At 51.6% G+C, this 23555-nt stretch overlaps 2 protein-coding genes across 2 annotated transcripts; one reads left to right on the top strand and one right to left on the bottom strand.

Moving 5' to 3' along the window:
- Window positions 1-105: 105 nt before the first annotated feature.
- Window positions 106-6998, bottom strand: LOC115617465 (protein-arginine deiminase type-4-like). The gene is made up of 9 exons (XM_030507979.1): window positions 6925-6998; window positions 4588-4762; window positions 4069-4138; window positions 2700-2761; window positions 1879-1996; window positions 1664-1789; window positions 852-1027; window positions 663-766; window positions 106-356 (listed from the first exon to the last, which is right to left on the bottom strand). The coding sequence occupies exons 1-9, from the start codon at window positions 6996-6998 to the stop codon at window positions 212-214; spliced, it is 1050 nt and encodes a 349-aa protein (XP_030363839.1). The 3' UTR covers window positions 106-211.
- A 6079-nt stretch (window positions 6999-13077) lies between these two features.
- LOC115617322 (protein-arginine deiminase type-2-like) lies at window positions 13078-23444 on the top strand. Its single transcript, XM_030507659.1, has 16 exons — window positions 13078-13169; window positions 14576-14762; window positions 14844-14913; window positions 15083-15144; window positions 15226-15343; window positions 15954-16079; window positions 16814-16992; window positions 17193-17296; window positions 17382-17493; window positions 17576-17683; window positions 19849-20000; window positions 20278-20422; window positions 21513-21621; window positions 22343-22413; window positions 22587-22715; window positions 23119-23444. The coding sequence occupies exons 1-16, from the start codon at window positions 13078-13080 to the stop codon at window positions 23350-23352; spliced, it is 1998 nt and encodes a 665-aa protein (XP_030363519.1). The 3' UTR covers window positions 23353-23444.
- Window positions 23445-23555: the final 111 nt, after the last annotated feature.

Below are 23555 nucleotides of genomic sequence, written 5' to 3' on the forward strand. Positions count from 1 at the left end.
TTGCAATGGGATCCCTCTTGCAACATCCCTGTCTGTGCTGGTTGCAATCACCAGCAGCATTCCCCACACTTTAGTTCATGGTTGCCTGGCTCATTTCTTAGGATCTAGATGCTTCCCTGAGCAACTCAGCTAGTCCCTACCAGGACTGTCACCCCCACCGATGGCACCTTATGTGCCCCAGGAGCCTATAAAGGACCAGAAGAGCCACATATTACAAGCATCGATTGATGACCTGGATCCAGCGATCGCTCCGGGTTTCCACCTCCGAGCAGATGGTCAGTTTGCAGTTGGCTTTCTTCAGCAGGACCCTGAGTCCTTCCAGGAACACTTCATTGGAGTCTGAGCCCCGCTGGATGCTGGAGGAAGAGGAAAGAGTGAAGGCTGCAATAGGGGATCATGAGAAGCACCCCAAACTCCAACCATGCAGCCCATTCCTCATTCCTAAATGTGCTGGGCAATAGTCCTGCATGAGGGAGAGCATCCTCCAGCCTTTCTCCTTGGGTTTGCAATGAGCGCAGCAGCCCCTACCCAAATACTGCCTCCAGTATAACATGTATAAAGCCTGGCTTACCCTATAGCTGCTACATAGCAAGGAAGGATTGAAAACTCCTCCTGGGAGAGTCCTCCAAGGCAGGAGAGCAGTGGGGTGACATCCCTCCTACCTGCAGACAAAAACCTCCGTAGGCTGCTGGGTATTGGGTGTCATTATCCAGGGTGCCACACGGAAAACCACCGTATCCGTGAAAATCGGGGTGCCTGGTGAATTCTGTGAGGGGCAAAACCAGTGAGGAGCCACGGTTAAAACCCTACCATTGGGGGACTTGGCAGGAGACAGGGCAAACCTCACGTACCTTATGGGGGACCTCCAGCAAGCTGGCGCTGAAGGAAACCAACCCAGAGAAGCCCACATCAGGGAAAGCCAATCCTTCAACATAGAAGGTGTTCTCTCCACTGCCAACGTGGTCCAGCACGTAGGAGAGCCTGTCTGCCCCCAACACGGGTTTGTACTGGAGGTGTGAGCCAGTCCCTGGAGAAACACCGAAATACCCAACCCAAAACGGGGTGACCAACTTGTCCACCAGGCTGGAAGGAGGCACCAGCAAGGAGGTGGCTGATGCCAGCATGGTTTGCAGAGGAGCGGGTGTGCCTCTTCTTCTCTGGGCAACACACTTGATCTGCCTTGTACAAAGAGGACTCTATACCCTCAGGTCCAACCCTTTCAAGGTGCACGGCTCGAGTTAAGCATCTAATGATATACTCGGGTTCCCTGACCTGATTTTCGGCGGGGAGCTGCTGGGGATCCAGCTGCCAACGTGTTCAAAGCCAGAAGGCGCTGCCTGACAAGATGGGCTGCTTTGGTGGCTGGGTCATTGCCCAAGCCAAAAAGATGCCGGGAGCCACGTAGGAGTTATCCAGCCCGTGGGAATGTCAAAATCTCAGCAAGCTCATTGAGAAAAGCCTTTTTTAACCCTTTTCCCCGTATAACCCCATCTTCTACAACTGCAGAGAAGCTCTGGGGACACACAAGTGTTTCCAGCAGTTGCAGGTGCCCAGCCCTTAGCCACAGTGAACTTTTCAGCTCAGGGCTCGTCTGCCTCAGGGTCTGGAGTATCTAGGATATCTGCAGGGATATGTGGGAAGGAAGGAAGGAAGGAATACTTACGGATAGCATGGAAAACTCTCACTTTATCTGCCTCCGACTCGGGGACGTGCAGAACCACCTGGTAGTCAGCAAAGATAGCGCTGGGACCTTGAGTCCTCAGCAGCATGACAGACATGTCCTGAAGGTCTGTGGTGGGGAGAAGGATGAAGAGAGGGAGAACATGGAGGTGTTGCAAAGGGCAAACACCCCAGTGAGCCCTGCAGATCACACCCTACCTGCAGTGGTCCGTATGGCCACCTGACCACTGTCCATCCCCACCGTGCCGGGGCTGTCCCGGTCGCAGTTGACCAGCAGCACAGCACCTTGTCCATCCGGACCCCACGTCCACTTCGCCTGGAGAAGAAGCACCCAAAGGGGATGGAAGCAAGATTTCCCCCATCCCAACCAGGAATGGGAAAACCCCAGCACCGCAGCCACGCTTGGAGGCCAACCCACAACATGCAGTCAAGGCTGGTGGGGAGACAGCAGTGATGCTTTCGAGCCACTGAAGTTCCTAATCTCAGCTTCTTGCAGGACCAGCAAAGACTGTTTCAAACAGATCTTATCTTCTAACAAGCCAGAAAGTACCTGCCAGGCCTCATGTGGACACTGTGCTGTTTCTAGAAATGCACCTCATCTGATGTACAATTTGGTGCTGATTGGGCTGCAGGTAATTACCCGGGTGCAAGTGCTGGGGCAGATGCAGATCTGTTGCCAAAGGGGGAAAAGCTCTGCTAAAGTTGCAGCTGACTCATTTAGTGGCATGTTTCAAGTTCAAAAAGGAGGAAGAAGAAAAGGAAAAAAAGCAGACTGTTCTCTCCTACGTGATCCCTGGGGCTGCCTTGGAAATGGAGGAGATTATGGCATGGAGTAAGAAAATAATCCTCTCCTCCTCAATCATTAGGTTGAGAATTTGTGAGGTTAGTTGCGCTAATGCAGACACCAGTGACACCACCCAAGTCCATCTCCCTCCTGGAGGTTGTCAGAGAAGAGACTGCAAATGGGTGCACCCAGCACTGACCCTCCATACGTTGCCCACAGCAAAGCTGCTCATTACCTTGTCCTTCCCTTTGCTCTTCACTCTGCCACTACGGCTCAAGTCCACATCCAGGCATACATCTGAAACATCGAGAGAGAAGGAAGCCACTGGCAGGGGAACGAGCTCTCAGTTTTGGTTCATCCTTGGCATTAGCAACACCAGTCCCACCTTCACACCCCAAATCAGGCCTGTGGCCAAAATGCTGATAGAAAAGTCAAATTGCTGATAGAGAAGCCAGCCTGATGGCTTTTTCATGGCTTTCCCCCTTTGGTCTCCAGCTATCTTCACCCATCTTTGTTCCCCAGCAGGGACATACCCACTTCATGGCATATTTTGTGTTTTCACCGATTTCTTATTGACTGCCGTGTTTTTCATGAACCTAAAATATGGTGAAGACATGGAAGTGTTTTCACCACGGGTGAGCGGGCACCAAAATTAGGCTTGATGCAATGTTTGAGAAGGACTTTTCTTTAGAGAGCTCTTCTTGCCCCAAATCTCTGCCTCTGCTGTGACAAAGCAGAGGTTTACCTGCAGCAACCTCATCTAAACCCTACCTAAATCTGTATTAAGCTTATTTTACTACAGAAACTCCTCCAAATGGGCTCTATGGCATGTGGAAAACACAGGCATGGAAACTGAGATTGTCCTTATCCTTGCTGCAGAGAGGAGGGCATGGAGAACCTGGAAATGAAGCTCAACATCTAAGCAAGCAAAGAGCATTTATCAGGCAGAAGCCCTGCAGACAGCGGTGGCTCTAGATGAGCCCATCATTCATGGGACGTGGGAAACCATCTTCAGGTGCAATTTTGGGAGGCATATGCATGACTTCAGGACACAGGTCTGTCTGCCATGTGAAAATCCCAAGTTTAGGGTAATTAATCCATCCAAGTGGAAGGCTCTGCATCCAGACTGGTTGTCTAGACTCCCTTTGTAGTCAGCAGAGGAAAATAGGCATTTCAAGGGAATGATTCATCTTCATCCTAAACTTCTAAAATAGGTCAGACAACTACACTTTGGTGCCTATTCCTCTCCCCTAACTGCAAGAGGGGTCGAGGAGGAGGACACCAGCCAAAGTTGGGTGAGATGGTCTCCTTTGGATCCTCTTCCACTAACGCAATGGTGTTGGCAAGCAGAGGAGGATGCTTGGTGTGTGCACTGGGTGGGGACACGGCCCAGCCTGTGTCTCTTTTGCACCATGTAAGGCAGCATAATAGCTTTTTAATTATTTCCCTCTTGCTTGTCAGCATCAGTCAACACCCAAACCCTTCATTGCACGTCACAGATGGGCAGCCCGCGCCCCCCACTTAACTCCCATCCCAGGAACCCAACGAGATCTTGGCATCCAAAAGCGTGGCTGGGTTTGAACAAGTGTTGCTGTAACACCTACCTACGCAGGTGAGGTACAACCAAGCCACCGAAAGCTCATTGTCTTCCCATCCATAGTATGAAATCTTAACCTGTGAAGACATCACGAGATCATGACCCAAGTCCCACGTCCCATCGTGCTGAGTAGGTCTCTCCACTCATTGGGTTGACCAACCAACGCTATACAACAAGCTCTTGGAGGGTTCATCCAAGCCATTCTCCATTAATCATAGTTCAGCTGAACCATTTCTGCCTGCTTCAGCACAAAAACAGGCACGGAAAAAGCCAAGGTTGGAGTATTTTTTGGTGCCTGGCACAGGGTTTCTGACAGCAGCTTTTGCAACGTGATCTCCTTCTCCTTCTTAGTTTCAGTTTTTGTACACACTAATTACACAATTCTGTTTAAGTTTGAGGGGTTTCCCTTGAAAATAAGCATGATGTTAGCATTACTTGGAAACTCTGGAGCCTTCCCATAATCCTCCTTTCTTTCCTAGGAAGCCTGACTTACGTTTTCAGTGCTGGTACATGAAAAGCAACTAACCTTGTTGTCATTGACAGTCCTGCTGATGACATCAATGGTCACTACAACCTCTATATCGGGATCCAGGGGCCATCTGGAGTTAATCATAGGTTTTGTCATGGGGCTGTGGATGATGTGGACCGTAACCGCGGAGGTGGCATGGACTTCAAATGACGTGGCACTTTTGGGGGTAGATCTGAAACAGAGAGCAGCGTGGGGTTAGAGACCAAGTTGTCCCTCCTGTTCTCCTCTGTGGAGCCAAATCCTTGAACCTGGAATTAAAATCCAGCTGTAACTGGATGGAAAGGACTCAAACCATCTTTGGGTGATGAAACGCGTCGTCTGGATTTTATATGTATTATCTCTGTGGTGGTGTTGAGCAAGCAGAGCTCCCACTGGAGCTTTGGCATGTCTGGCTGTGGTTAAGCCCTAGATAGTGAATTGCTGAAGTTTGGGCATCCAACCTCCCTCCACAACAGCAAGAAAACCCCCAGAATTTCAACACCCCATAACAAAACCCCAACAAAGAGCCAGGACGATTCTTTATGTCAACTGTGCAGGGAGATGGTTATGGCAGGACCATACCCTGACCTGAGAGATGCTCAAACTGGAGCGGAGCCTGAATCCCAGCATGGAGAACCTGCACCCCACCTGCATGACATCCCTCGCCTTTGAAGTGCTGCCTACCTGCTCATTACAGGCCCAGCACCTCCATCCCAGGAGCATGAGTGCTCCGACCTGTCTGCCATCAGGAGCCAGCCCATGCAAGAAGACACAGGGTGGTAAATTTTAACAGGGAGAACAAAAAACCACCCACACAAGAGATTTATTCCTGGTGCTCCTCGTGGCATGGGAGCCCTGGTGCCTGCAGCCGCTTGTAAGGGGAGATTGAAGCATCATCTTGCTCGTTGCCCCTTGTATTGAACATCATATAACATCATAAACCCACCTGCACGCTGTGGTGGACCAAGACTTCTCCAATTTGGGTCTATTTGCCCTGATTTTACAGCCTTCACACCTCAGCATCCCCACCACATTCCCACTGTGCTCCATGATCTGCCCCAAACCAGCCCAAACTACAGTCAAAGCTTGACCCATTCATTACTGAGTTCCCCCTGGCCACTGCTCTCCAGGAAAAAAATGTTCCATTTCTTTCAGTTGAAAGAGCATCCTCTGTCTGCTTTTTTGGGCCAAAGCTCAAATTTGCTACTGAGGAGCCAAATCAGCCCATTTTAGGGTTCAGGTTCCATGTTTTAATGAGTCTGAGCTTGCTTTGAGTCCAAATCCAGGGGAAATAATTGCAAATAAGAGGTTTTATACATTCCCATCCATTAGAGGGGAAATATAACACTATTTTAGGGCAGCTAAAGCTCAATGCAAAGCTCTTTGGGGGGGACGATGGCACATCCTGGCCCAGCTCCAACACACAACCCCAGTAATTGCCCCGGATGCGATGCCGACTGGCTTGTCCTGTAGTCTCTATCATTATAAATGTGATTTATTAAATAATGACAGTGTAAGAGCAGGGTAAGTACAGCCTCCTATCTGGCCAATAAAGCAACCCCCTAGATTTCATGCTGTAAAAAGCTCTTTTAGTGAACTCACCCGGGCAAAGGTGCTGCTGGATTGTTTCTGCCTGAGCCACACATTTTATTCCTTACCCCGTTTTAGCTCTGTCCAAGTTGCTCATCTTGAATTGCTCTTGCCTAATGTTCTCAAAGCCAGAAATAGACCCCACTTAGCCAGGGTGTGCATGGGCTTAGCCTGCAAACATCATGGCTCGGCTACGCTTTGACACCTCCTGTTGCCAGAGCCAACATCCCTCCTCTGGGTGCAGCTCCCCATGGGACATCATCTCCTAAAGCAGATCCAGTGGGATATATCCACCAGGCACCAAATGAGCTTGAGTTCATCCTTGGATTAACTTGTCATGAGGGCTCAAAATGAGTGCCAGTTTTCCCTCTAGTACCCATTTCTCCTCTAAACAAAGAGGAAGAACACCATTGGGCTGTCCCAAAACCCATGGATGAACTCGTGATGTGGGCTCCAAATGAGCTCTGATTTTCCCTCTCCAAACAAAGAGGAAAAACACCATTGGGCTCTCCCAAAACCCATGGATGAACTCATGATGTGGGCTCCAAATGAGCTCAATTTTCCTCCTCCAAATAAAGAGGAAAAACACTATTGGGCTCTCTCAAAACCTATGGATGAACTCATGAGGCAGGCTCAAAATGAGCTCTGATTTTCCCCCCTAGCACCCATTTCTCATCCAATTAAAGAGGGAAAACACCACTGAGCTTTCCCCAAACCCATCAACCCTATGGAAAACCATAGGGATACCCCCATCCCAAGCCTTACCGGCGCGTATCAAGGAAGACCTCGGTACCCACCACGCAGACGCCATAGGTGGCGTGGCTGGTGGACATCTGCATGACGTGACGTTGGGGCATGATGTGCCGGGGACTGCGGCCGCATGTGAAGGAAGCTGCTGCCTGGCTTGGTAGGTAAACCAGCAGGACTGGATTAAAAGGCAAGGGAATTTAACTCCTCCTTCCCTCAATGACGGGGTTTAGGCAGGGGACCCTGATGTCTCCACCTCCGCCACCCAGCAAGCTGCCGCCCCGCTCAAGGAGATGGAGGTGATAAGGCAGCCCCTGGAGGGGGGGCACAGGCAGCTTTGGGGAGGGCACACAGAGCAGAGGGGCAGGACAGGGTGGGTGACACCCAGCCCTGCCCTGGGATGCTCAGCACGGGGTTTTCTTCTCACCTTTTTATTCCCTTACAGCTCCATACAAGGACTCCAAAGCTTAATGCATTAAACATTTCCACTCCTCCTGGAGCGCAACATGGTTGTTTAGGGTTATTACAATACATGCTATCATTAATATAAAGCATTTTCTTTAAAACAACCCAAATTTTCCATCTGGCCTCTCTGCAGGTGACTCACGGCCTCAGTTACCCCATTAGGGCAATGCCTGAATAAAGCCTAACAAAAGGAAATGTTTGTTCAGGTAGGTCCTTCCCATCATAACAACTCCTGAGAGCGCGACAGGCAGAAACGAGTGCAGGGAAAACTGGTTATTTGGCAGGCAGGGAAGGGGAAAACAACAAACAACAACACAACAACAAGAGGCTTTCAGTGGAAATTAAAAGTTCACAGTGTTTCGCTTGGACCTCGTGTTTCAGGGGTATTGGGGTTTTTGGGGCAGGTAGCAAAGCTCCCACGGGAAACATCCCTATGGCTGGAAGAGAAGATAGGCATCTCTCTTCGGGCCATACCAGGAGGCTTTTCCTGCCTGTGAAGAAGGAAACCACGTGGGATTAACCTGGATGAAGCCAGGAGTGAGATCTTCACTAAGCTCAGGGATGGTGCTGCAACAAAGATGGAGGGAAAAGGGATGGAGAACGCACTGACAGCCCCATGGCTGCAAGGTTCATCCTCGTAGCAAGGAGGACACGGGGTGACATGGTCACATCAGTGATGCAATGGGCCCAAGAGGGCTGGAGCCAGGAGAATCCCGGTTTTGTGAGCAGCAGGACCCCTTGAAGATGAAAAGGCCAAAGGAAGCTGAGCAGAGCGAGCAGGACCAGTCCCCACCACTGCACCGAGCTGCACGTCCTCAGCCGGAGGAGCAGCCACCCCCTGGGAGATCAAACATCTCCCGTCTACATTAAAGGGCTCCTTCCACCTTTAATTGCAGCAGGAAAACAAACCCAGCACCATGTCTCGTACACGAGAACAGCTTTAATAACACTGGGAGTCTGCCAGGATGCTCCAGTGGGGACCACAAGTGGCATTTCCAGGCCCTCCAGGACCTGTCCTTGCTTGAGATTGAGATAAAGCCCCGTTTCCCGAAACCCAGCACAAGCCAAACTGCTGATGCTCATAGAGTTGGGAATTCTGTTGGTTCCTGAGCCCTCCTGGGGGAGCATGAGCCTTCACGCACCCCTCTCCTTCACCCCCAAAACCCTTCTGGGGTGAAGCAGAGCCAGGATAGTGGGTGAGGAGCTTCCTGCATCCTCTGAGGAAGAGTCCGGCCATGGCAGCATCCCTACCAAAGAGAGCTGCAGGTCGGATTTCCCACTCGTGGCTGCTGGTCACACTGGTTTGGACTGGGCATGGTGCTGAGCTTGCTGCCTGCTGTGATTTTAGCATCGTATCCTGCTCAGCTGGTTTGAGCCTATGCTGGACAGGGAACACACCTTAATCCCCACGGGGTCAGGCTGGTACGGTCTGTAATCTGGAGGGAGGTGGAGGATGGTGGTTTCGGGCTCTCAGTGAGCATGAGGGCTTCAGCAGAGGGTTTGGGAGGATGTGCTTCTCCAAACCCAGCCGGGATCACACCCATCCAGAACGGATGGAGACACGGTGCTGAAACCTCATCTTCATTTCAGGCTTGGGGTTTTATTTCAGCAAGTTTAGTCACGGCGCATTTGGAGCCACCACGGCCAGTGTGGATGCTCGCTCCAGCCCAAAGCACCTCATCTTCGCTGGGTGGTACCTACACTCACCTCTTCTTCCTCCTCCACCTGCTATTAGCACCGACATGCCCGTGCATAGGGAGAATGATGATTTTAAGTCATCTGGCCCATTCAGAGCTGAGTGTTTCTTCCTAATAACACCTTGGCCTGAGAAAGTTGCTAGTAAGATCCCTGGATCTTAACACAACGAATGGGATCCTGCCTCTCCATCAGATTGAGTGAGCTGGTCAGCCTTGGGTTTGGGGGCTCATTTTGTCCCCAATTTCAGCCTCTTTCTAACCAGAATGGAGCAAGACTTGATGCCCCAGTGCTCCCCAGGAGCCCCACTAATAGGCCAGACCCCATTTGGGTTGTTTCTTCCTCACCCATCCTGCACCACCACTCTGTCAAGGAAAGTTTGATAGTCTCCCTAAGCTGATAATTACACCTTATTTATTATCTTGCATGTGTAATTGCAGACAGGAACTTTTAAGAGCCATGTCAGCCTAATTACTTGCAATAGGACAAGGCATCAAACCAGTTATCAAGTCCCACTTGGGTTTGCATGAGGGTTTATTTGCTTTAGGCATGTAGCTGTAACAGCAGAGCAGGAGCATCCAATGCAGTCCCCTCCCAAGGACCTGCATTCCCCATTCCACTTGGAAGAAGGGCAGGAGATTAGGTGTGGACCAGCAAAAAATGCTTTTAAAGCTGCTAAATGCAACAAAAATCCCCCTTTATCCTTTCTTCTTCCCAAAATAAAGGTGTTTGCCTGCTGGGAGACTTCATAGCTAGCAATGCAAGAGCAAAGCACCCCATAAAACTGCTCTTTCCCCCTGTGCTCACTCTGCCCACGGTCCCCCCCAGCTTTGCATGAAATGTGCTGCCCTATAAATATCTGCCTCGTTGGGGCGTGCTGGATGCCTCCTCCATCGAGAGCAATAAAGCCACGGATGGGCTCAGCTTCACCCAAGCTCCTGCATCCTCACCAGTGGGTTGGTTTCGCCTCCAAAACAAAGCCAACACAGGCAGGAATGGGCAGGAACGGGCAGCGCCTCGTGGCTCAGTGGGGCCAGGCACCTGTTTGCACCTCCTAAACGTGAAAGGTCAGCTCGAAAGGACTCCGTGGGGGGAACATTTCCCTCCTACTCTTTGCAATAAGGCACGTGCCTGCAAGAAGGGAGCCACAAAACAACCCCAAAACCTCTCAGCAAGCACCCACGGAGCTTCAAACCTGCTTGAATCCAGCAGCTTGGTCCTGCTTGGGGAGGAGATGTTGGGTGATGCGCACGTGAAAAGCCTCAGGAAGCAGGTTGCTGGGGTTGTTTGCGAGCTCCAGAGCTGGGATGAAATGAGGGCAGGCAGGGATCCATGAGCACAGGGCAGTTTCTGCAGAGCAGCTCCTCAGCTGCCAGATCAGATGTTTAAAAAGAAAAGGGAGAACTCCCCGGACAAGATTGACTCCAGCCACGAAACCACGAGCCTCCAGACATCTCCGTGTGTGTGTGTGTGTGTATAAATATAGCTCTCTACACACGTCCTGGGATGGTTTACCATGGCTGATCTCCTACCCGATAGCACAGGGCAGAACCTGCATTGCTATGAGGCACTTCTGCCTCCTGAAAAATCCCATTCTTGCAGCATAAACCAAGGTTTATTTAGCAACACTCAGGGGAGTCACCCCAGCTGTCACTGCAATGGGGACAGGCACGTCCTTGCGCTTGTCCCCAACACCAGATGGAGAGGATACCTCAGCTACCTCTCTCCTTCCTCCCCACAGAAGACATTGCAATGGGTGGGTGCTTTGCCAAAGCCTCTGCAAGAAGGATTTAGTATCTTCCCCACTGCTGGCATGGCCGCAGCAGCTCCACAGAGACCTCCAGAAGCTTGCAAACACCCCCAAGAAGCTTTGAAAGGCCCCATACGGCTTGCAAAGACCAAACCTGCCTTCCAAAAACCCCAGGAAGCTTGCAAAGACGTCACCCTCCTTCCACACCAAGGCTTCAAATACAGGGACCGGTGCAGTGGAGGGGAAACGGGCTCTGGCAGCCCCTTCCCCACACAGTCCAGCAGCTCTCCTCCAGTTTTGCCCCAAAACAGAGCATTCCCCTCTTCTTTGTTTCATTGGGGGCTCCCAAGGAGGTGCAGGTGCGCTCAAGCCTGGCTGCTCCCTTTGGAGCAGCCCACAAAACACCTCAGGACCACCCAAAAATCTCCAAAGCCACCATGGTTTCAATCTCATGTTGCCAGCAGATAAAACTTGCTCCCCAGGTTTCCTTCTACTTGGCAAGTGCTTTTACCCATGCCAACACCATAACGTCAGCCAGACCATGGGGATATAAATACATTTATATAGGGATGTATAAAACAACCCCCCTGTCCTGCTGGTTTTAAAAGTCACAGTGACCTTGGGGTCTCTCTGTGAAATGGCAGGGATTTGGGGTTGGGGTTGTTTTGGAAGGAAAGGAGGATTTCAATACCATGTGTTTTCCTCACTGACAACTGAAAGACTAAACCAGAGGAATCAGGAAGTGAAAATGGTCAAAGAGAAACTGCTTTTTGCTCCTTTTCTTCCCAACTGATGGGTTTACACCTTGATTTCCCCAGCCCACAGGTCCCAGGAGAGCACAGGGAGGTGAGGCCACCCCAGCCCATGCAATGCCTGCTGCTGGATCTGCTTTGGGGTGAAAAGAGGGAAAACAGGTCTCATGCAGTGCTGGAAACAGAGCCTGCTTGTGCAAACATGGTGTGGGTTTGGTTTCATTTGGTTCTTTCTCTGTTTCAATGATTTCTCTTCCTGGTTCCTCTTTCACCAGTGCTTCTTACTACTGGTGGTTTAAATAGGTAGTAAATAGCTAAATCATGATGCTTCTCAAAAGCAGGAATATTTTCCAGCTGGATCAGGGTGTCTAAACCAGGGGCACAGCAGTGGTGCTGCCCTGACCATGGTGCTCCATGAAAGGCACAGGGAACTGGTTTATATCTTCTTCTATTCCTCAGGGAGAACATCTATGGCCTTGAATAAAATCTCCCCATTGCCCAAAACCCCATTTTCACGTGCAGAAAAGCAGCAAAACCATCTCTTTTTGTGCTTAGCAACACAAAGTCCTCACTCACATTCGCTCAGGTCATGGCCAAACCCCCCCAAAAACCAAGCAAACCCAATAAAATAGGATCTGCTTCAGATGGGAAACCAGGTTTGAGTTTCTTTCCTACACCCCAGCCACAGAGAGAAGAGAGCACTAAAAAGAAAAGCCCAAAAGGGATATAAATAGGGAACATCAACCTGAACATTTCTGCTCCTCACTAATTGCTTGTGGCTTTCCAAATCTGGGGCAGAAGTTTGGGGTTTAAAATGAATATTTAGCTTGATGTTAATAAATAATGCAAATGCCTGCGTGGGCAGCAATTGCTCCTGACGTGTGGAAAACCACCTCTGATTTCCCCTCCTCAGCAAGTGCTTCCCAGCTTCCCTTTGAAAATAAGCAGGGAAAAAATCAAAAGGAGAGTCCTGCTCTAGCCTAAGGGCTGGAAAATTCTATTTCTTTCTTCCCAGGAGCAGCCAGAGCTTTTCCCTAAACAGCATAAAAAGAATGGATACGCCACAGATGCAAACACCAGCCGAAGTGCTGCAAAATTGCCTCCGTGTTGGGCTGCTCGTCCCTGTTTGGGGTCAGGGAGATGCTGGAGGGGAGCTGGGGACAGCTGGGGGAGCTCCTTGCATAGAGCTGGGAGCTGGTTGGGCTTGGCTGCCCTCCCCTCCATCCCTTCCCTTCCCTTGGAGATCATTTTCATGGGGCTTTAGAGGGTCCAATCCAACTGCTCCCTCCCTTTGGAGCGTGGTGGGGGCTGCAGAGTTGTCATCCCAAACTCTGCAAGCTCCCAAAGCAGCTTGATTTGCTCCAGGGTCACTTGAGGAGGAGGAGGGAGGCGTTGCCGGGGGGGAAGGAGAAGCAGCTGGGTGCTGCTGGGGGGCTCAGTGCCACCCAGAGCGGGTGGGGAAGAGTGTGTGTGCCCATCGCTGGGGTGTCCGGGCGGCTGCACGGCGAGATGCCGGGGGACCGCACGCTCCGGCTGCAGCACGGGAACCGCATCGAGGCCCTGTGTGTGCTGGGCACCTGCATCTCAGCTGATGTCTATGGGTGAGTGGGACACCCCAACACCTCTTGTGCTCCTCCACCTCTGCACCCCACCCTCCTGCCTGCCTGCACCCCCCACTTATCCCTCTGCAAATCCTCCCTCCTCGATTTTCCTTTTGCTTCCCCAAACTCCACAGCCCCAACACTGCGATTTAATGCATTTTGTGGGCAAAATCCTCCCTGGGCTTTGCAAAGCTGGATGAGACCCAGGAAAGCTTCAAGCATCAGTATTTGCATGATGTGGTACTTACCTGACAGCGATGGGTTTGATCCATTTTTGCTCAACTGACCCAGTGTCACCTTGGAAAGCTGCTGGAGCAGGAGCCACAGGATGGGCTGCAAAGGAGGAGATGCAGCTGGGAGAGGGGAGGGAAACAAGATGTAGTTAGTGACCAAGCAGCATCCCCACACCACCAACCCTGCTCCCCCAAACCAAACCAAACCGTGTACCTCAAGATATATTTCACCCCCCCTCCAAAAGAAACAGTTTAAAAGCTCATTTCGTGGTTGATTCTGGTCTTTGCTGCTTTTGCAAAGCTCACCCTCAATAGCCAAGCCAAGCAGCACAGTTACAACTCATCTGGCATCTCTCCAGGTGAAACCTCCTCCCAGTGGGATTCCCAAAACCCAGAAACAAGGAAACCAAACCAGTTTTTCCATGCATAATTAAATGTAATTTAACAACTTCAGAAACACCTAGGCAGCAGCAAAGGAGCACTTAGATTTCCTCTCCCCCCTCCCACTGCAGGTCGGGGGTGGGGGGGAGCTGTTGGCACCCAGAAACCCAATAAATGATGCTCTAACAGTGATACGGTGTGGGCTCTTGGGTGTTGGGATCAAAGGGAGCCTGCACCTCATGAGCTGCAAATAACAACCCTGGGAAGATGGGGACATTAGGGAAAAGGAGGCGGGAGAGGGGCAGGGGATGCGCAGAGCAAGGGCACATTGGACTGGGAGTGGTGCAACTCCTACTTCAAGGTTGACCAAAATCACCCCACAATTAGAGTTTCCCATGGTGAAGTCCCAGTTGGGTTGCCACGCCATTAGGATGAGCTGTTAAATCCCAGGTTTGCCTCAGCTGGAAAATAAACATGGATTTCTCCAGTTAAGTACAAACCCAAGTTCAGTTCCATCAACTCTGAGTGCTTTGGGTTATTATAGATTGTAATCTGCACCCATGGCTGCAAAATAGCCTCATTTTGTTAAAATAGCATGTTCTGTCCTAAAAAGCAAAAGAATAAAGACACTTGAAGCATTCCCAGGCAGGGAGAAGGGGCAGAAAGGTGCCGGCGGGGAGCGTGGTGACGCCAGCGTGCCCGGTCTTGGCTGTGTTCTGGGCAGTGGAATTAATTGCAGTGAGAACAGGGTGATTTTGGTGCAGAGCACTAAAACCAGAGTGGTTTTGGCAGGGCGGCCCCGGCAGGGGCAGTCTCCTTCAGCGTGAAGCACACAGAGGGGGTGAGCATGGAGGTGACATGCCAGAGCCCAGTGGAGATTGTGTCAGCCCCCGGCAGTGGGACGCGGTGGCCGTTGAACAAGGGGACGGTGCTGAGGTTCAGCATGAGCCGGGCCAGCACTGAGGTCAATGATAACAAGGTAAGAAGTGGGGTGTTGGGGTGTGGGATCTCCACAGAGGGAGAACTTCCTTCCCCAACCAGGGATCTGGGGGGTTTGCAGGTAACTGTCAGCTTTTACGCAGAGGGAGGGCAGCCCATCAACCAAGCTGGGGTCTTCCTCACTGGCATTGGTGAGTACAAACCTTCTGCGTAGCAATCCATCTTCACCCCCTTGGTCCCTTGGAGGAGGGTGCTGTGATGTGGGGGCAGAGATGGACCCAAGTTTGCTGGATCTGGGGAGCTCTTGCAGCCACCCAACCTTGCTGTACCCTGGGATGAGGGTGAGGTCTCTCCATCCAGGGATCTCTCTGGACGTCGATGCGGATCGGGATGGCATAGTGGAGAAGAACAGCCCCAACAAGGTAATTCAGCCTCTTGCACTGCATGTGAAGTCCATGGGCTTGCAGAGCCTGAGCTCACTAAGGCCCAGTGGGGTGTTTCAGGCAAGCTGGACCTGGGGTCCTGAGGGCCACGGGGCCATCCTGCTCGTCAGCTGTGACAAGGAGAACCCCTTCGCTGTAGCATCGGACCGCGACGACGAAAGGGTGTTCAGCAAAGAAGGTAACATAGAAAGATTATATATACATATATATAACGAAGGTATCATATAAAGCAAAAAATGCTCCGTTATTCCCCCTCTTGAACCTTTTTGGAGGTGAAATTTTCTTGGGAACCAGCTGCCCATGAGCTGCTCCCCACCAAGCTGCTGAGTAAGCTTCCCATATGGGAATTCTCCTCGTTTCATGCCATGCAAACTAATTGCGGTCAAGCAGGGGCACGAAACACAGCCAGAAACACAGCAGAGGTGCCACTGACAGCAGAGCTTGGCCCAGGGATGCTTCACACGGGTGAAAGAAGCTCGGGGCAAGGCATGAGGCTGGCAGGAATACACCCAGGTTCCTGGAAAACTCCAACCACACGGAGCCGGTGCCCATCACCTTTTTGAGGCCAAGGACTGGCTGTGCCAGGGCTGTGAGGGGAGGGAAAGGGCCATTTGTTTCAAAGCACAAGCCCCAGGCTTTGTTAGCAGCTTGTTGTTCCAGCTTGCAAAGGCTGGTAGCAAGGGAAGAGCTTGGTAGAGGAGATGCAAACCCCAGGAGGGAGGGTGCAGACCAGCCAGAGCTGCAGGGTGCAGTCACCCATCACCCAGGTTCTCCTTCTTTGCACCCAGATTTGCTGGACATGTCTCGGATGGTGCTGAGGACTGAAGGGCCCCAGCGCCTGCCCCGGGGGTATGAAATCATTCTCTATATTCCTGTCTCCGAAGCTGATAAAGTTGGGGTCTTTTATGTGCAGAGTAAGTCCTTCCTCACCCCTTCCTCCTTGCTTGTGGTGCTTTTGAGATCCCTGCAAGCTCTTTGCTTTCCATCTCTGCCCTTGTCCTCTCTGTGCTCTTCAAATGGCACTTCTGAAGGCCTCTGCATCCCTTTTCCAGTTTTTTCCAGCGTTGAATATTCTCTTCTCAATCAAATGGAAAACTGGAGATGAACAAGCAGAGGCCCAGGGCCATAAAGCCATTTATCAAGCTCATCCAGCACAGGAGTAGCAGAAAAAAAGCCACGTGTCCTGACAGCCAGATGCTTTATTATGATGGCAACATGCTCTACAACACATTTCCCCTCCTTGGTCCTTGTGGGCACAGTGATTTATTCCCTGGGACCAAAAACCCTCATCCAGCCCAGAAACACGGGTCCTCTCCCTCCATGCAGAGGTAGCCCTTCCACGGGAGGGGTGGTGGCATTGTCAGAGGGGGCTGAAACAGCAGAAACCTCATGAAAACATCTTCCCATTGACTGTTCCATCCATGGAAAGGCTCAGACACTTTCTCCTCACCCTTCTGGTGCATGACTGCCCAACTGAAAGCCCCTTAAGGTTTAAGGTGCTTCTTCCAGGTGAAGTTGTATCCACCCAGTGAGGCAGAGAAGCTCCAACACAGAGGGATCGTGGTGCCTCCTTGCACACAAGCAAAATAGGCTTGAAACCACCACAGAAACATTGGAGGTTGCCACTTTCCTCTTTCTCCTCTTGCAGATCCCTTCTTCGGGCAGCGCTACGTGCCCGTGCTGGGCCGCAGGAAGCTCTTCCACACGGTGCAGTACACTGGTGGGGCTGCTGAGCTCGACTTCTTCGTCGAGGGGCTCCGCTTTCCTGATGACACCTTCCCTGGGCTCGTCTCCATCCATGTCAGCCTCCTGGAGACGCTGGCTGAGGTCTGGGGGCTCCAGGGAAGGGGTAAAGGTGGGAAGGGGTGAAGGTAGGCTGCAAGAGGGGCATGGAGAAGGGGATGGGGATCGAATGGAGAGTGGTCCCCATTGATTTACCCCCAAAATGAGCTCAGGGGTTGGGTATTTGGGGGGAATAGTGGTGAACAGGGTGTGAAAGTCCCCCAATTTCTGTTTGCCTCCTCCAGGGTATCCCTCATGCACCAATCTTCACAGACACAGTCGTGTTCAGGGTAGCGCCATGGATCATGACCCCCAACACTTTGGCGCCGGTGAACGTCTTTGTCTGCAGGTAAAGGCCAAGGGGAAGGTGGGGAGGTGAGGAGCAGGGGGAAAGGCAGCTTCACCCCCATCCTTTCTGCCATCCACATTCCCAGCATGAAGGACAACTACCTCTTCATCAAGGAGATAAAAAACCTGGTGAACAAAGCTGGCTGCGAGCTGAAGGTTTGCTTTGGCTACATCAACCGTGGGGACCGCTGGATGCAGGTAGGTGGGTACCAGAGAGGGGACAAAGCTTTCCCACCCCGCTGATGCGCCCCACACAGGTTTTCCTCCCTCCTTTCTTTAGGATGAGATTGAGTTTGGCTACACCCATGCTCCCCACAAAAGCTTCCCAGTGGTGCTGGACTCCCCTCGAGATGGAGGCCTGGAGAGATTCCCCATCAAGGATCTACTGGTAAGAGCAGGACAGTTGCTTGTATTCCCTGAGGAGCAGCTCAGCCTATTCCACCACTCCTAAAACCCTACTTGAACTTGGCTCCTTGGAGGGCCTACAATGAATTCGTTTGAAACATGAGAGTTTAACACCTCTGCATGGAGATACCAACCCCATTCACTTCCAGCTGGGAAGATGCCAACAGCCTTAACCCCTCAAACCAAGATCAGAGCCTAATCCACGGCCCATCTGGAAAGCCTTTTATCCAGAAGGTGCTGGATGAGAGGGAAAAGGAGGATCTCATGCCTCTGGGAATGAAAGATTCCTGCCAAGCTCCAGGAGAAGAGTGGATTTCTTCACCCTGAGTACCCCAGAAATGGGCTGGTTTTCCTTTCCTCCTCTGTGGCTGTGAATATGCAGCAGCTCCCAAGCAGGACAGGAAAGGAAAACATGAGAGGGATCAATTTACTTCCTTGAAAGAGAACAAGATGCAGCCAGCTGCCAAAAACATCCCCGTGGGGCTTCTTTGCCAAGGCAAAGGGCCAGCCATGGGCTCAGCGTGCATAGAAAGCTGCCTGGGGGAGCAGTGAGCATTTGGGGAGAGCCCAGGAAAGACAAGAAGGGAAAAAAGATGGATTCAATGATCCATTTGAGATACCACCATGCAGAAAGGGCAGAGCATTCCCAGATTGCTGCCACACAGACCCAGCCCAGCCCCAGCAGTAAGGGGGGAGAAGAGGGCAGCTCACTTTGTGCTGCACACCACTTTGGGGAAGGTGAAGAGCTTTCAAAAGCATTCAAACACATCATTTCTCATATCTGAAATGAGTACACACAGTCCCGGGACCATCAGGCAGGATGGGAATAGCACACTGATCCATTCCTATCCATCCTCATCAGGAATTGCTTTGCTTCATATTTAGAGAAGCAATTGCAGCCTCTGGAGCTGCTAATGCATTAGACTCCAACCGCCGCTCTGAAGGCTCCTCTAATCCCCACTCTTTTCTTTCCCATCTCATTTTCCAGCTAGGAATATTTAGCCAAACATGACACACACAGGTCCTCCTCTCACCCCAGCAAAGCCCAAAGCTCCTGGGAGCTCGCACCAGGGAAAAGGAGATGAGAGGGAATTAGCCCCTCAAAATCAATCTGGAACTGATAGGACTTGGATGTGACCCACAAACCCGGGATGAACCAGGGCCCTGACAGTTGAAACCGTACCAGCTCCGTGGTTTAGTACACTGAAATAAGCTCAGAGCTTGTGTTTCATGCTCAATCCTTCCCACAGCACCCAGGGAAAGGATTTAATCCTCAGCCATGCACCCCAAAAACACACAGGAAGCCTTGGGGAAAGGCAATCCTGCTGCACCCTCCCAATCCCAGCTTCTCCCAACACCCTTGAATAACAAAAAGCAACTTGTAGATCACCCTCAGGTCTCCCTGCTTGTTTTTAGGGACCTGCATATCTCTTTTACCCCCCAGAAACCCAACCCTGGTAAGTGATTGGGACTTCATGCAAACCCAGCAGACACCTGATCTCATCCCAAGGCTGCCATGAGCTCCAAGCCCATACTGACTTGATCCAGACACCAAGGACAGGTTCAAGGCAGGATTTTTGTCCCACCTCTGTCATTTTCACCCTGTTTTTAGCATTGCAATCTGCCCCGTGGGCATTCCAGCCTGGCACATCACAACAAGGCTTCATTACCCCTGCATGCACAACGCCTTAAACCCCAGATGCATTAAGCCCTGAAAATCAGGGCTTAAGTAGAATTTAAGTGAAGTGCAGCCCTGATGCCTGGGGTGGATTTCCCCTCCGGGGTTGAAGTTCCTCTAGCTCAGCAAGAGCCACCCAGAAACTCAGCTTCAGGGCTACCCCAGCACCTAATTAGCCTAATGCAGACACTTAAACATTGGCTTTGGGACAGCAGAGACCTGTCCCAGCTCTGCCCCTGGCATTTGTCACTTATCACTGAGCCCAGACAATCCAAAGACCGTTATCCTCTCACCTTTCCTCTATCCTTTGCCTCTGTCCTTTTCTTGCCTCTCCCCATCCACGGACAGGCTTCTCTCTTGATATTTTGTACCCACTGGAGCAGGTCTGAGCCCAGCAGGAAGGATAAAACCAAAGAAATGGAGGCAGGGGGGACCCAGGGCAAAGCCCACAGCGATTTCTCTTCCTGCAGGGCCCCGACTTTGGCTACGTGAGCAGAGAGCCCCTCTTTGAAGCCATCACCAGCCTCGACTCCTTTGGCAACCTGGAGGTCAGCCCACCCGTGACCGTGGCAGGAAAGGAGTATCCCCTGGGGAGGATCCTCATCGGCAGCAGCTTCCCCACGTAAGAGATGGGAAACCATTTGGGTGCAAAGGAACCACAGGTACCCCCTAAACATCATCAAAACCATGTTAATGGGCTGAATTAGCCATTCCCTGATGAGCTGCAAATGTGGTTCTTTATGGGATGGGTGCACCCAACACCAGTGCTCAATCTCTGCCATCATATCGCACATTCCTTTCTCTCCTCCACCTCGGCAGTGATTTATGCGTACATACATATGGATGCATTCGTATTTATTCCCCTTATCCCTTTCTCTTGGGGATATTCCCCCCCCCAGATCCGCAGGGAGGAGAATGACCAGGGTAGTGCGGGATTTCCTCTGTGCCCAGCAAGTGCAGGCTCCCGTGGAGCTCTACTCAGACTGGTTGGCTGTGGGCCACGTCGATGAGTTCGTCACTTTTGTGCCCACCTCTGACAAAAAGGTACCCCAAAACCCCACACCACTCTCTGGTTTCTCTTCTGAGATACTAATCCCATCGGGACACCTCTAAGGAAAACCCCAAAGTACGTTTCCTTTGACAGACCCAGACAGTATTTGCCTGGGGGTTCACTCCTGGCCCAAAAAATGAGGGTTCTGAACATAAAAAGGGGCTTGCTGAGGCAATAATCAACACAGAGAGGAGAAAAAGGCACCTGTAAAGGCAGTCCAAGCAGCTTAAAGCTCAGGATTCACACTGGCTGGCCAGGGCTCTCAGCTGCTCAGCACCTCCCAGGTGTTCTCAGCAGCTCTTTTCTTTATCACTGTTTCTAATGCTTCTGACATAAGATATTTCTCCCTGGGGAAACCACATCTTGGCCTGGATGGTTTAGGAAAGGAGTATTTACACACATACACATCCCCCCAAACCTTCCATGCAAGGCTTTCACCCTCCCCAGGGCTGTGCTAAGTCTCTATAAGAGGTACCATCAAGACTGCAGCAAGCAGCCTCTGGTGCTCCACTAAGGAGACCATTTCCATTAGCACGAAACAAACCAGGTCACACATGGGGCTCAGATCCTACATACTCATCATTCCCATAGGATTAGCTTCATAATGATTTTTGGCTTCTTCTGTGGAAGTCAGAGCCTGATTATTCACTTGCTCCATCCTCCCCCCCACATCGCAATGCCAGAAACAAGAAATAAAACCCAACCTAAACAGCAGCAGTGCTCCTCACCCTCAATCTCAGCTCACCCAAACCTCCACCAGACCCCCTCAGGGGGTTTATAAACCCCACTTGGGGTGGGCAGGATTGGACCCAGCTGCAGCCAGGCTGCAGTTTTTCTCCCTGCCTCAGCAGCAGTTTAACCCCTCAGGGTGTGATCTGGTTCATATTTGCCAACAGTATAAATCACTGAACCTCATTCTGATCTATCCCCTTACCATGCATTAAAAAAGACACTAAATAACATCAGAGACACCTGATTTTAAGAGTTTGAGCTCAGGTTCCTTGCAAAACTAAGCCCCTGAGGTCCCCTGAGTGAACGCAGTTTCAGTGACTGCTCTCCCTCCTGTCTCATCCTCCACCCCAGCGGTTCCGGATGCTGATGGCCAGCCCTGCAGCGTGCTACAAGCTCTTTCGGGAGAAGCAGAAGGAAGGCCAGGGTGAAGCCACCATGTTCAAAGGCAAGGGGACAACGAGTGGCTTTGGCTGAGCTTTGATGTCAGCTGAGACAGCCGGAGCCTCCCCATAGAGCAGCCAGCCCGAGGGCGGCAGCGCCTGACTGACTGCGGGTACCGGGGGACACGGGGACCTTTTCCTGCCCCATTGTCCTTCAGTGCTGGCAAGCGGGATGCCTGCCCACCATACCCAGCCTCCTCAAGCCCTATTTTGGGAAAGCGAGTGGGATGGGAGGGATAAATCCCTCTGCATGGAGGGGATGCTTGCTTGGTGGGATGGAGCATCTGTAAATGCCAGCGGGACAACCACTCTCACATCACTTGTCCTTCCTTCCCTGCAGCAATGACGTTTTGGTCACCAGTTTGAGCACCCTTTAACTGTGGTTTTGAACATCATCCACCTGCGATGGTGGTGGGAGAAGGTCTCCATAGCTCCATGGGTCCCTCTGTGTCACTGCCATCCCCAAACAAGGACCACCCCATGGAGGTGGCAGCTCTGGCTTGATGGAGCTGAATGGAGAACTTTAGCAGATAATGATTCCTGTGGGATGACAGGAACTTTCCAATGCACTTTCCAACAGGCAAAGGTTTTCTTTCCCAATAAACTAAGAATTGGGACCCCAAGCTCAGGAAATAGAGATTTTGGGCACTTTTACCATCTCCGTTCCCCATCTTAAGCCAGGATTCTGCTACCACTGCTTCATTTTCAGGGTGTTTGCATTTGTAGGGTACTCAGGGACAGACACAAAACGAGTCACCATTAACAAGGTCCTTTCCAACAACATTCTGATGCAGCAGAACCAGTATGTCCAGGTAAGAACTGTTATTTCTGGTCATAACTGCTATTTCTTGCAATAACTGCCCCAGGGGGGTGCAAACCCTTACGGGAGGTGTTGCATTTTGGCTCTCCTCCTGTGTAAGACGGTTTTGGGGACCATCCCTACCTATGTCCCCCCCTTCAACCTCTTGTTCTCCATCCTCTCCAGCGCTGCATCGACTGGAACAGGGATGTCCTCAAGAAGGAGCTGGGGCTGATGGAGGAGGACATCATTGACCTCCCGGCGCTCTTCAAGCTTGACAAGCAGGGCAAAGCCGTGCCATACTTCCCCAACATGGTGAGGGGGGTCCCTGCTCCTCAGGTCCACTCCAAAAACCAGCCTTTTCAGTCAGGATGAATCCCAGATTTGTCCCAAAAAAGCACAATATTGACACCTGCCTGGAAAAAGAAAATATCCTCAGCCAGGCTCAGAGAAGCCCAAGTTTGCTTGTGATGGGGTTAAACTGCGTAGTTTTGAGGCAAAAACCTTTCAAAGAGGTGAAATCACAAGGCATTGGGTGAGTTTGAGGATAAAAAAGGGGAAAACAACACCGGATTTGGACTCCTGGGGGAGGGTGGCTGCAAAGAGTGGTGTCGATGCCCCATTTTGGGGTGAGGCTGACGGAGGAGTGCAGTGAGCATCTTTCCTTCAGCTCCATCAGCCCCAACGCCACTGGGGCTCCTCTTGTGTCACCCCACAGGTCACCATGATCGTTCTGGCCAAGGACCTGGGTATTCCCAAACCCTTCGGCCCCATGTTGCGGGGGGAATGCTGCCTGGAGCGACAAACCCGCTCCCTCCTGGAGCCGCTGGGGCTGCGCTGCCGCTTCCTCGAGGACGTGTCCTCCTACCACGGCAGGCTCGGGGAGGTGCGCTGCGGTACCAACGTCCAGCGCCAGCCCTTCGCCTTCAAATGGTGGCACGTAACGCCATAGCCGTGCCTCCTCCTCCTCCTTGCACCCCAGTGGCTTTTTCAGTGTGTGTTGCTTGCAGTCCAGTTAATAAATGAATTTGCTGTGAGGAAAAAGGCGCGAAGTTAAATAATAACTGTAAGAGAAAGGGAGGGAAGCCCTCAAGGATGGTGAGGTGGGGGGATGCCATTTTGGCCCTTGGTGCCCGCCATTTTGCCCTTTGCATG

Source organism: Strigops habroptila, chromosome 16, assembly GCF_004027225.2.
Source record: "Strigops habroptila isolate Jane chromosome 16, bStrHab1.2.pri, whole genome shotgun sequence".
In the NCBI taxonomy this organism is placed as follows: Eukaryota; Metazoa; Chordata; class Aves; order Psittaciformes; family Psittacidae; genus Strigops; species Strigops habroptila.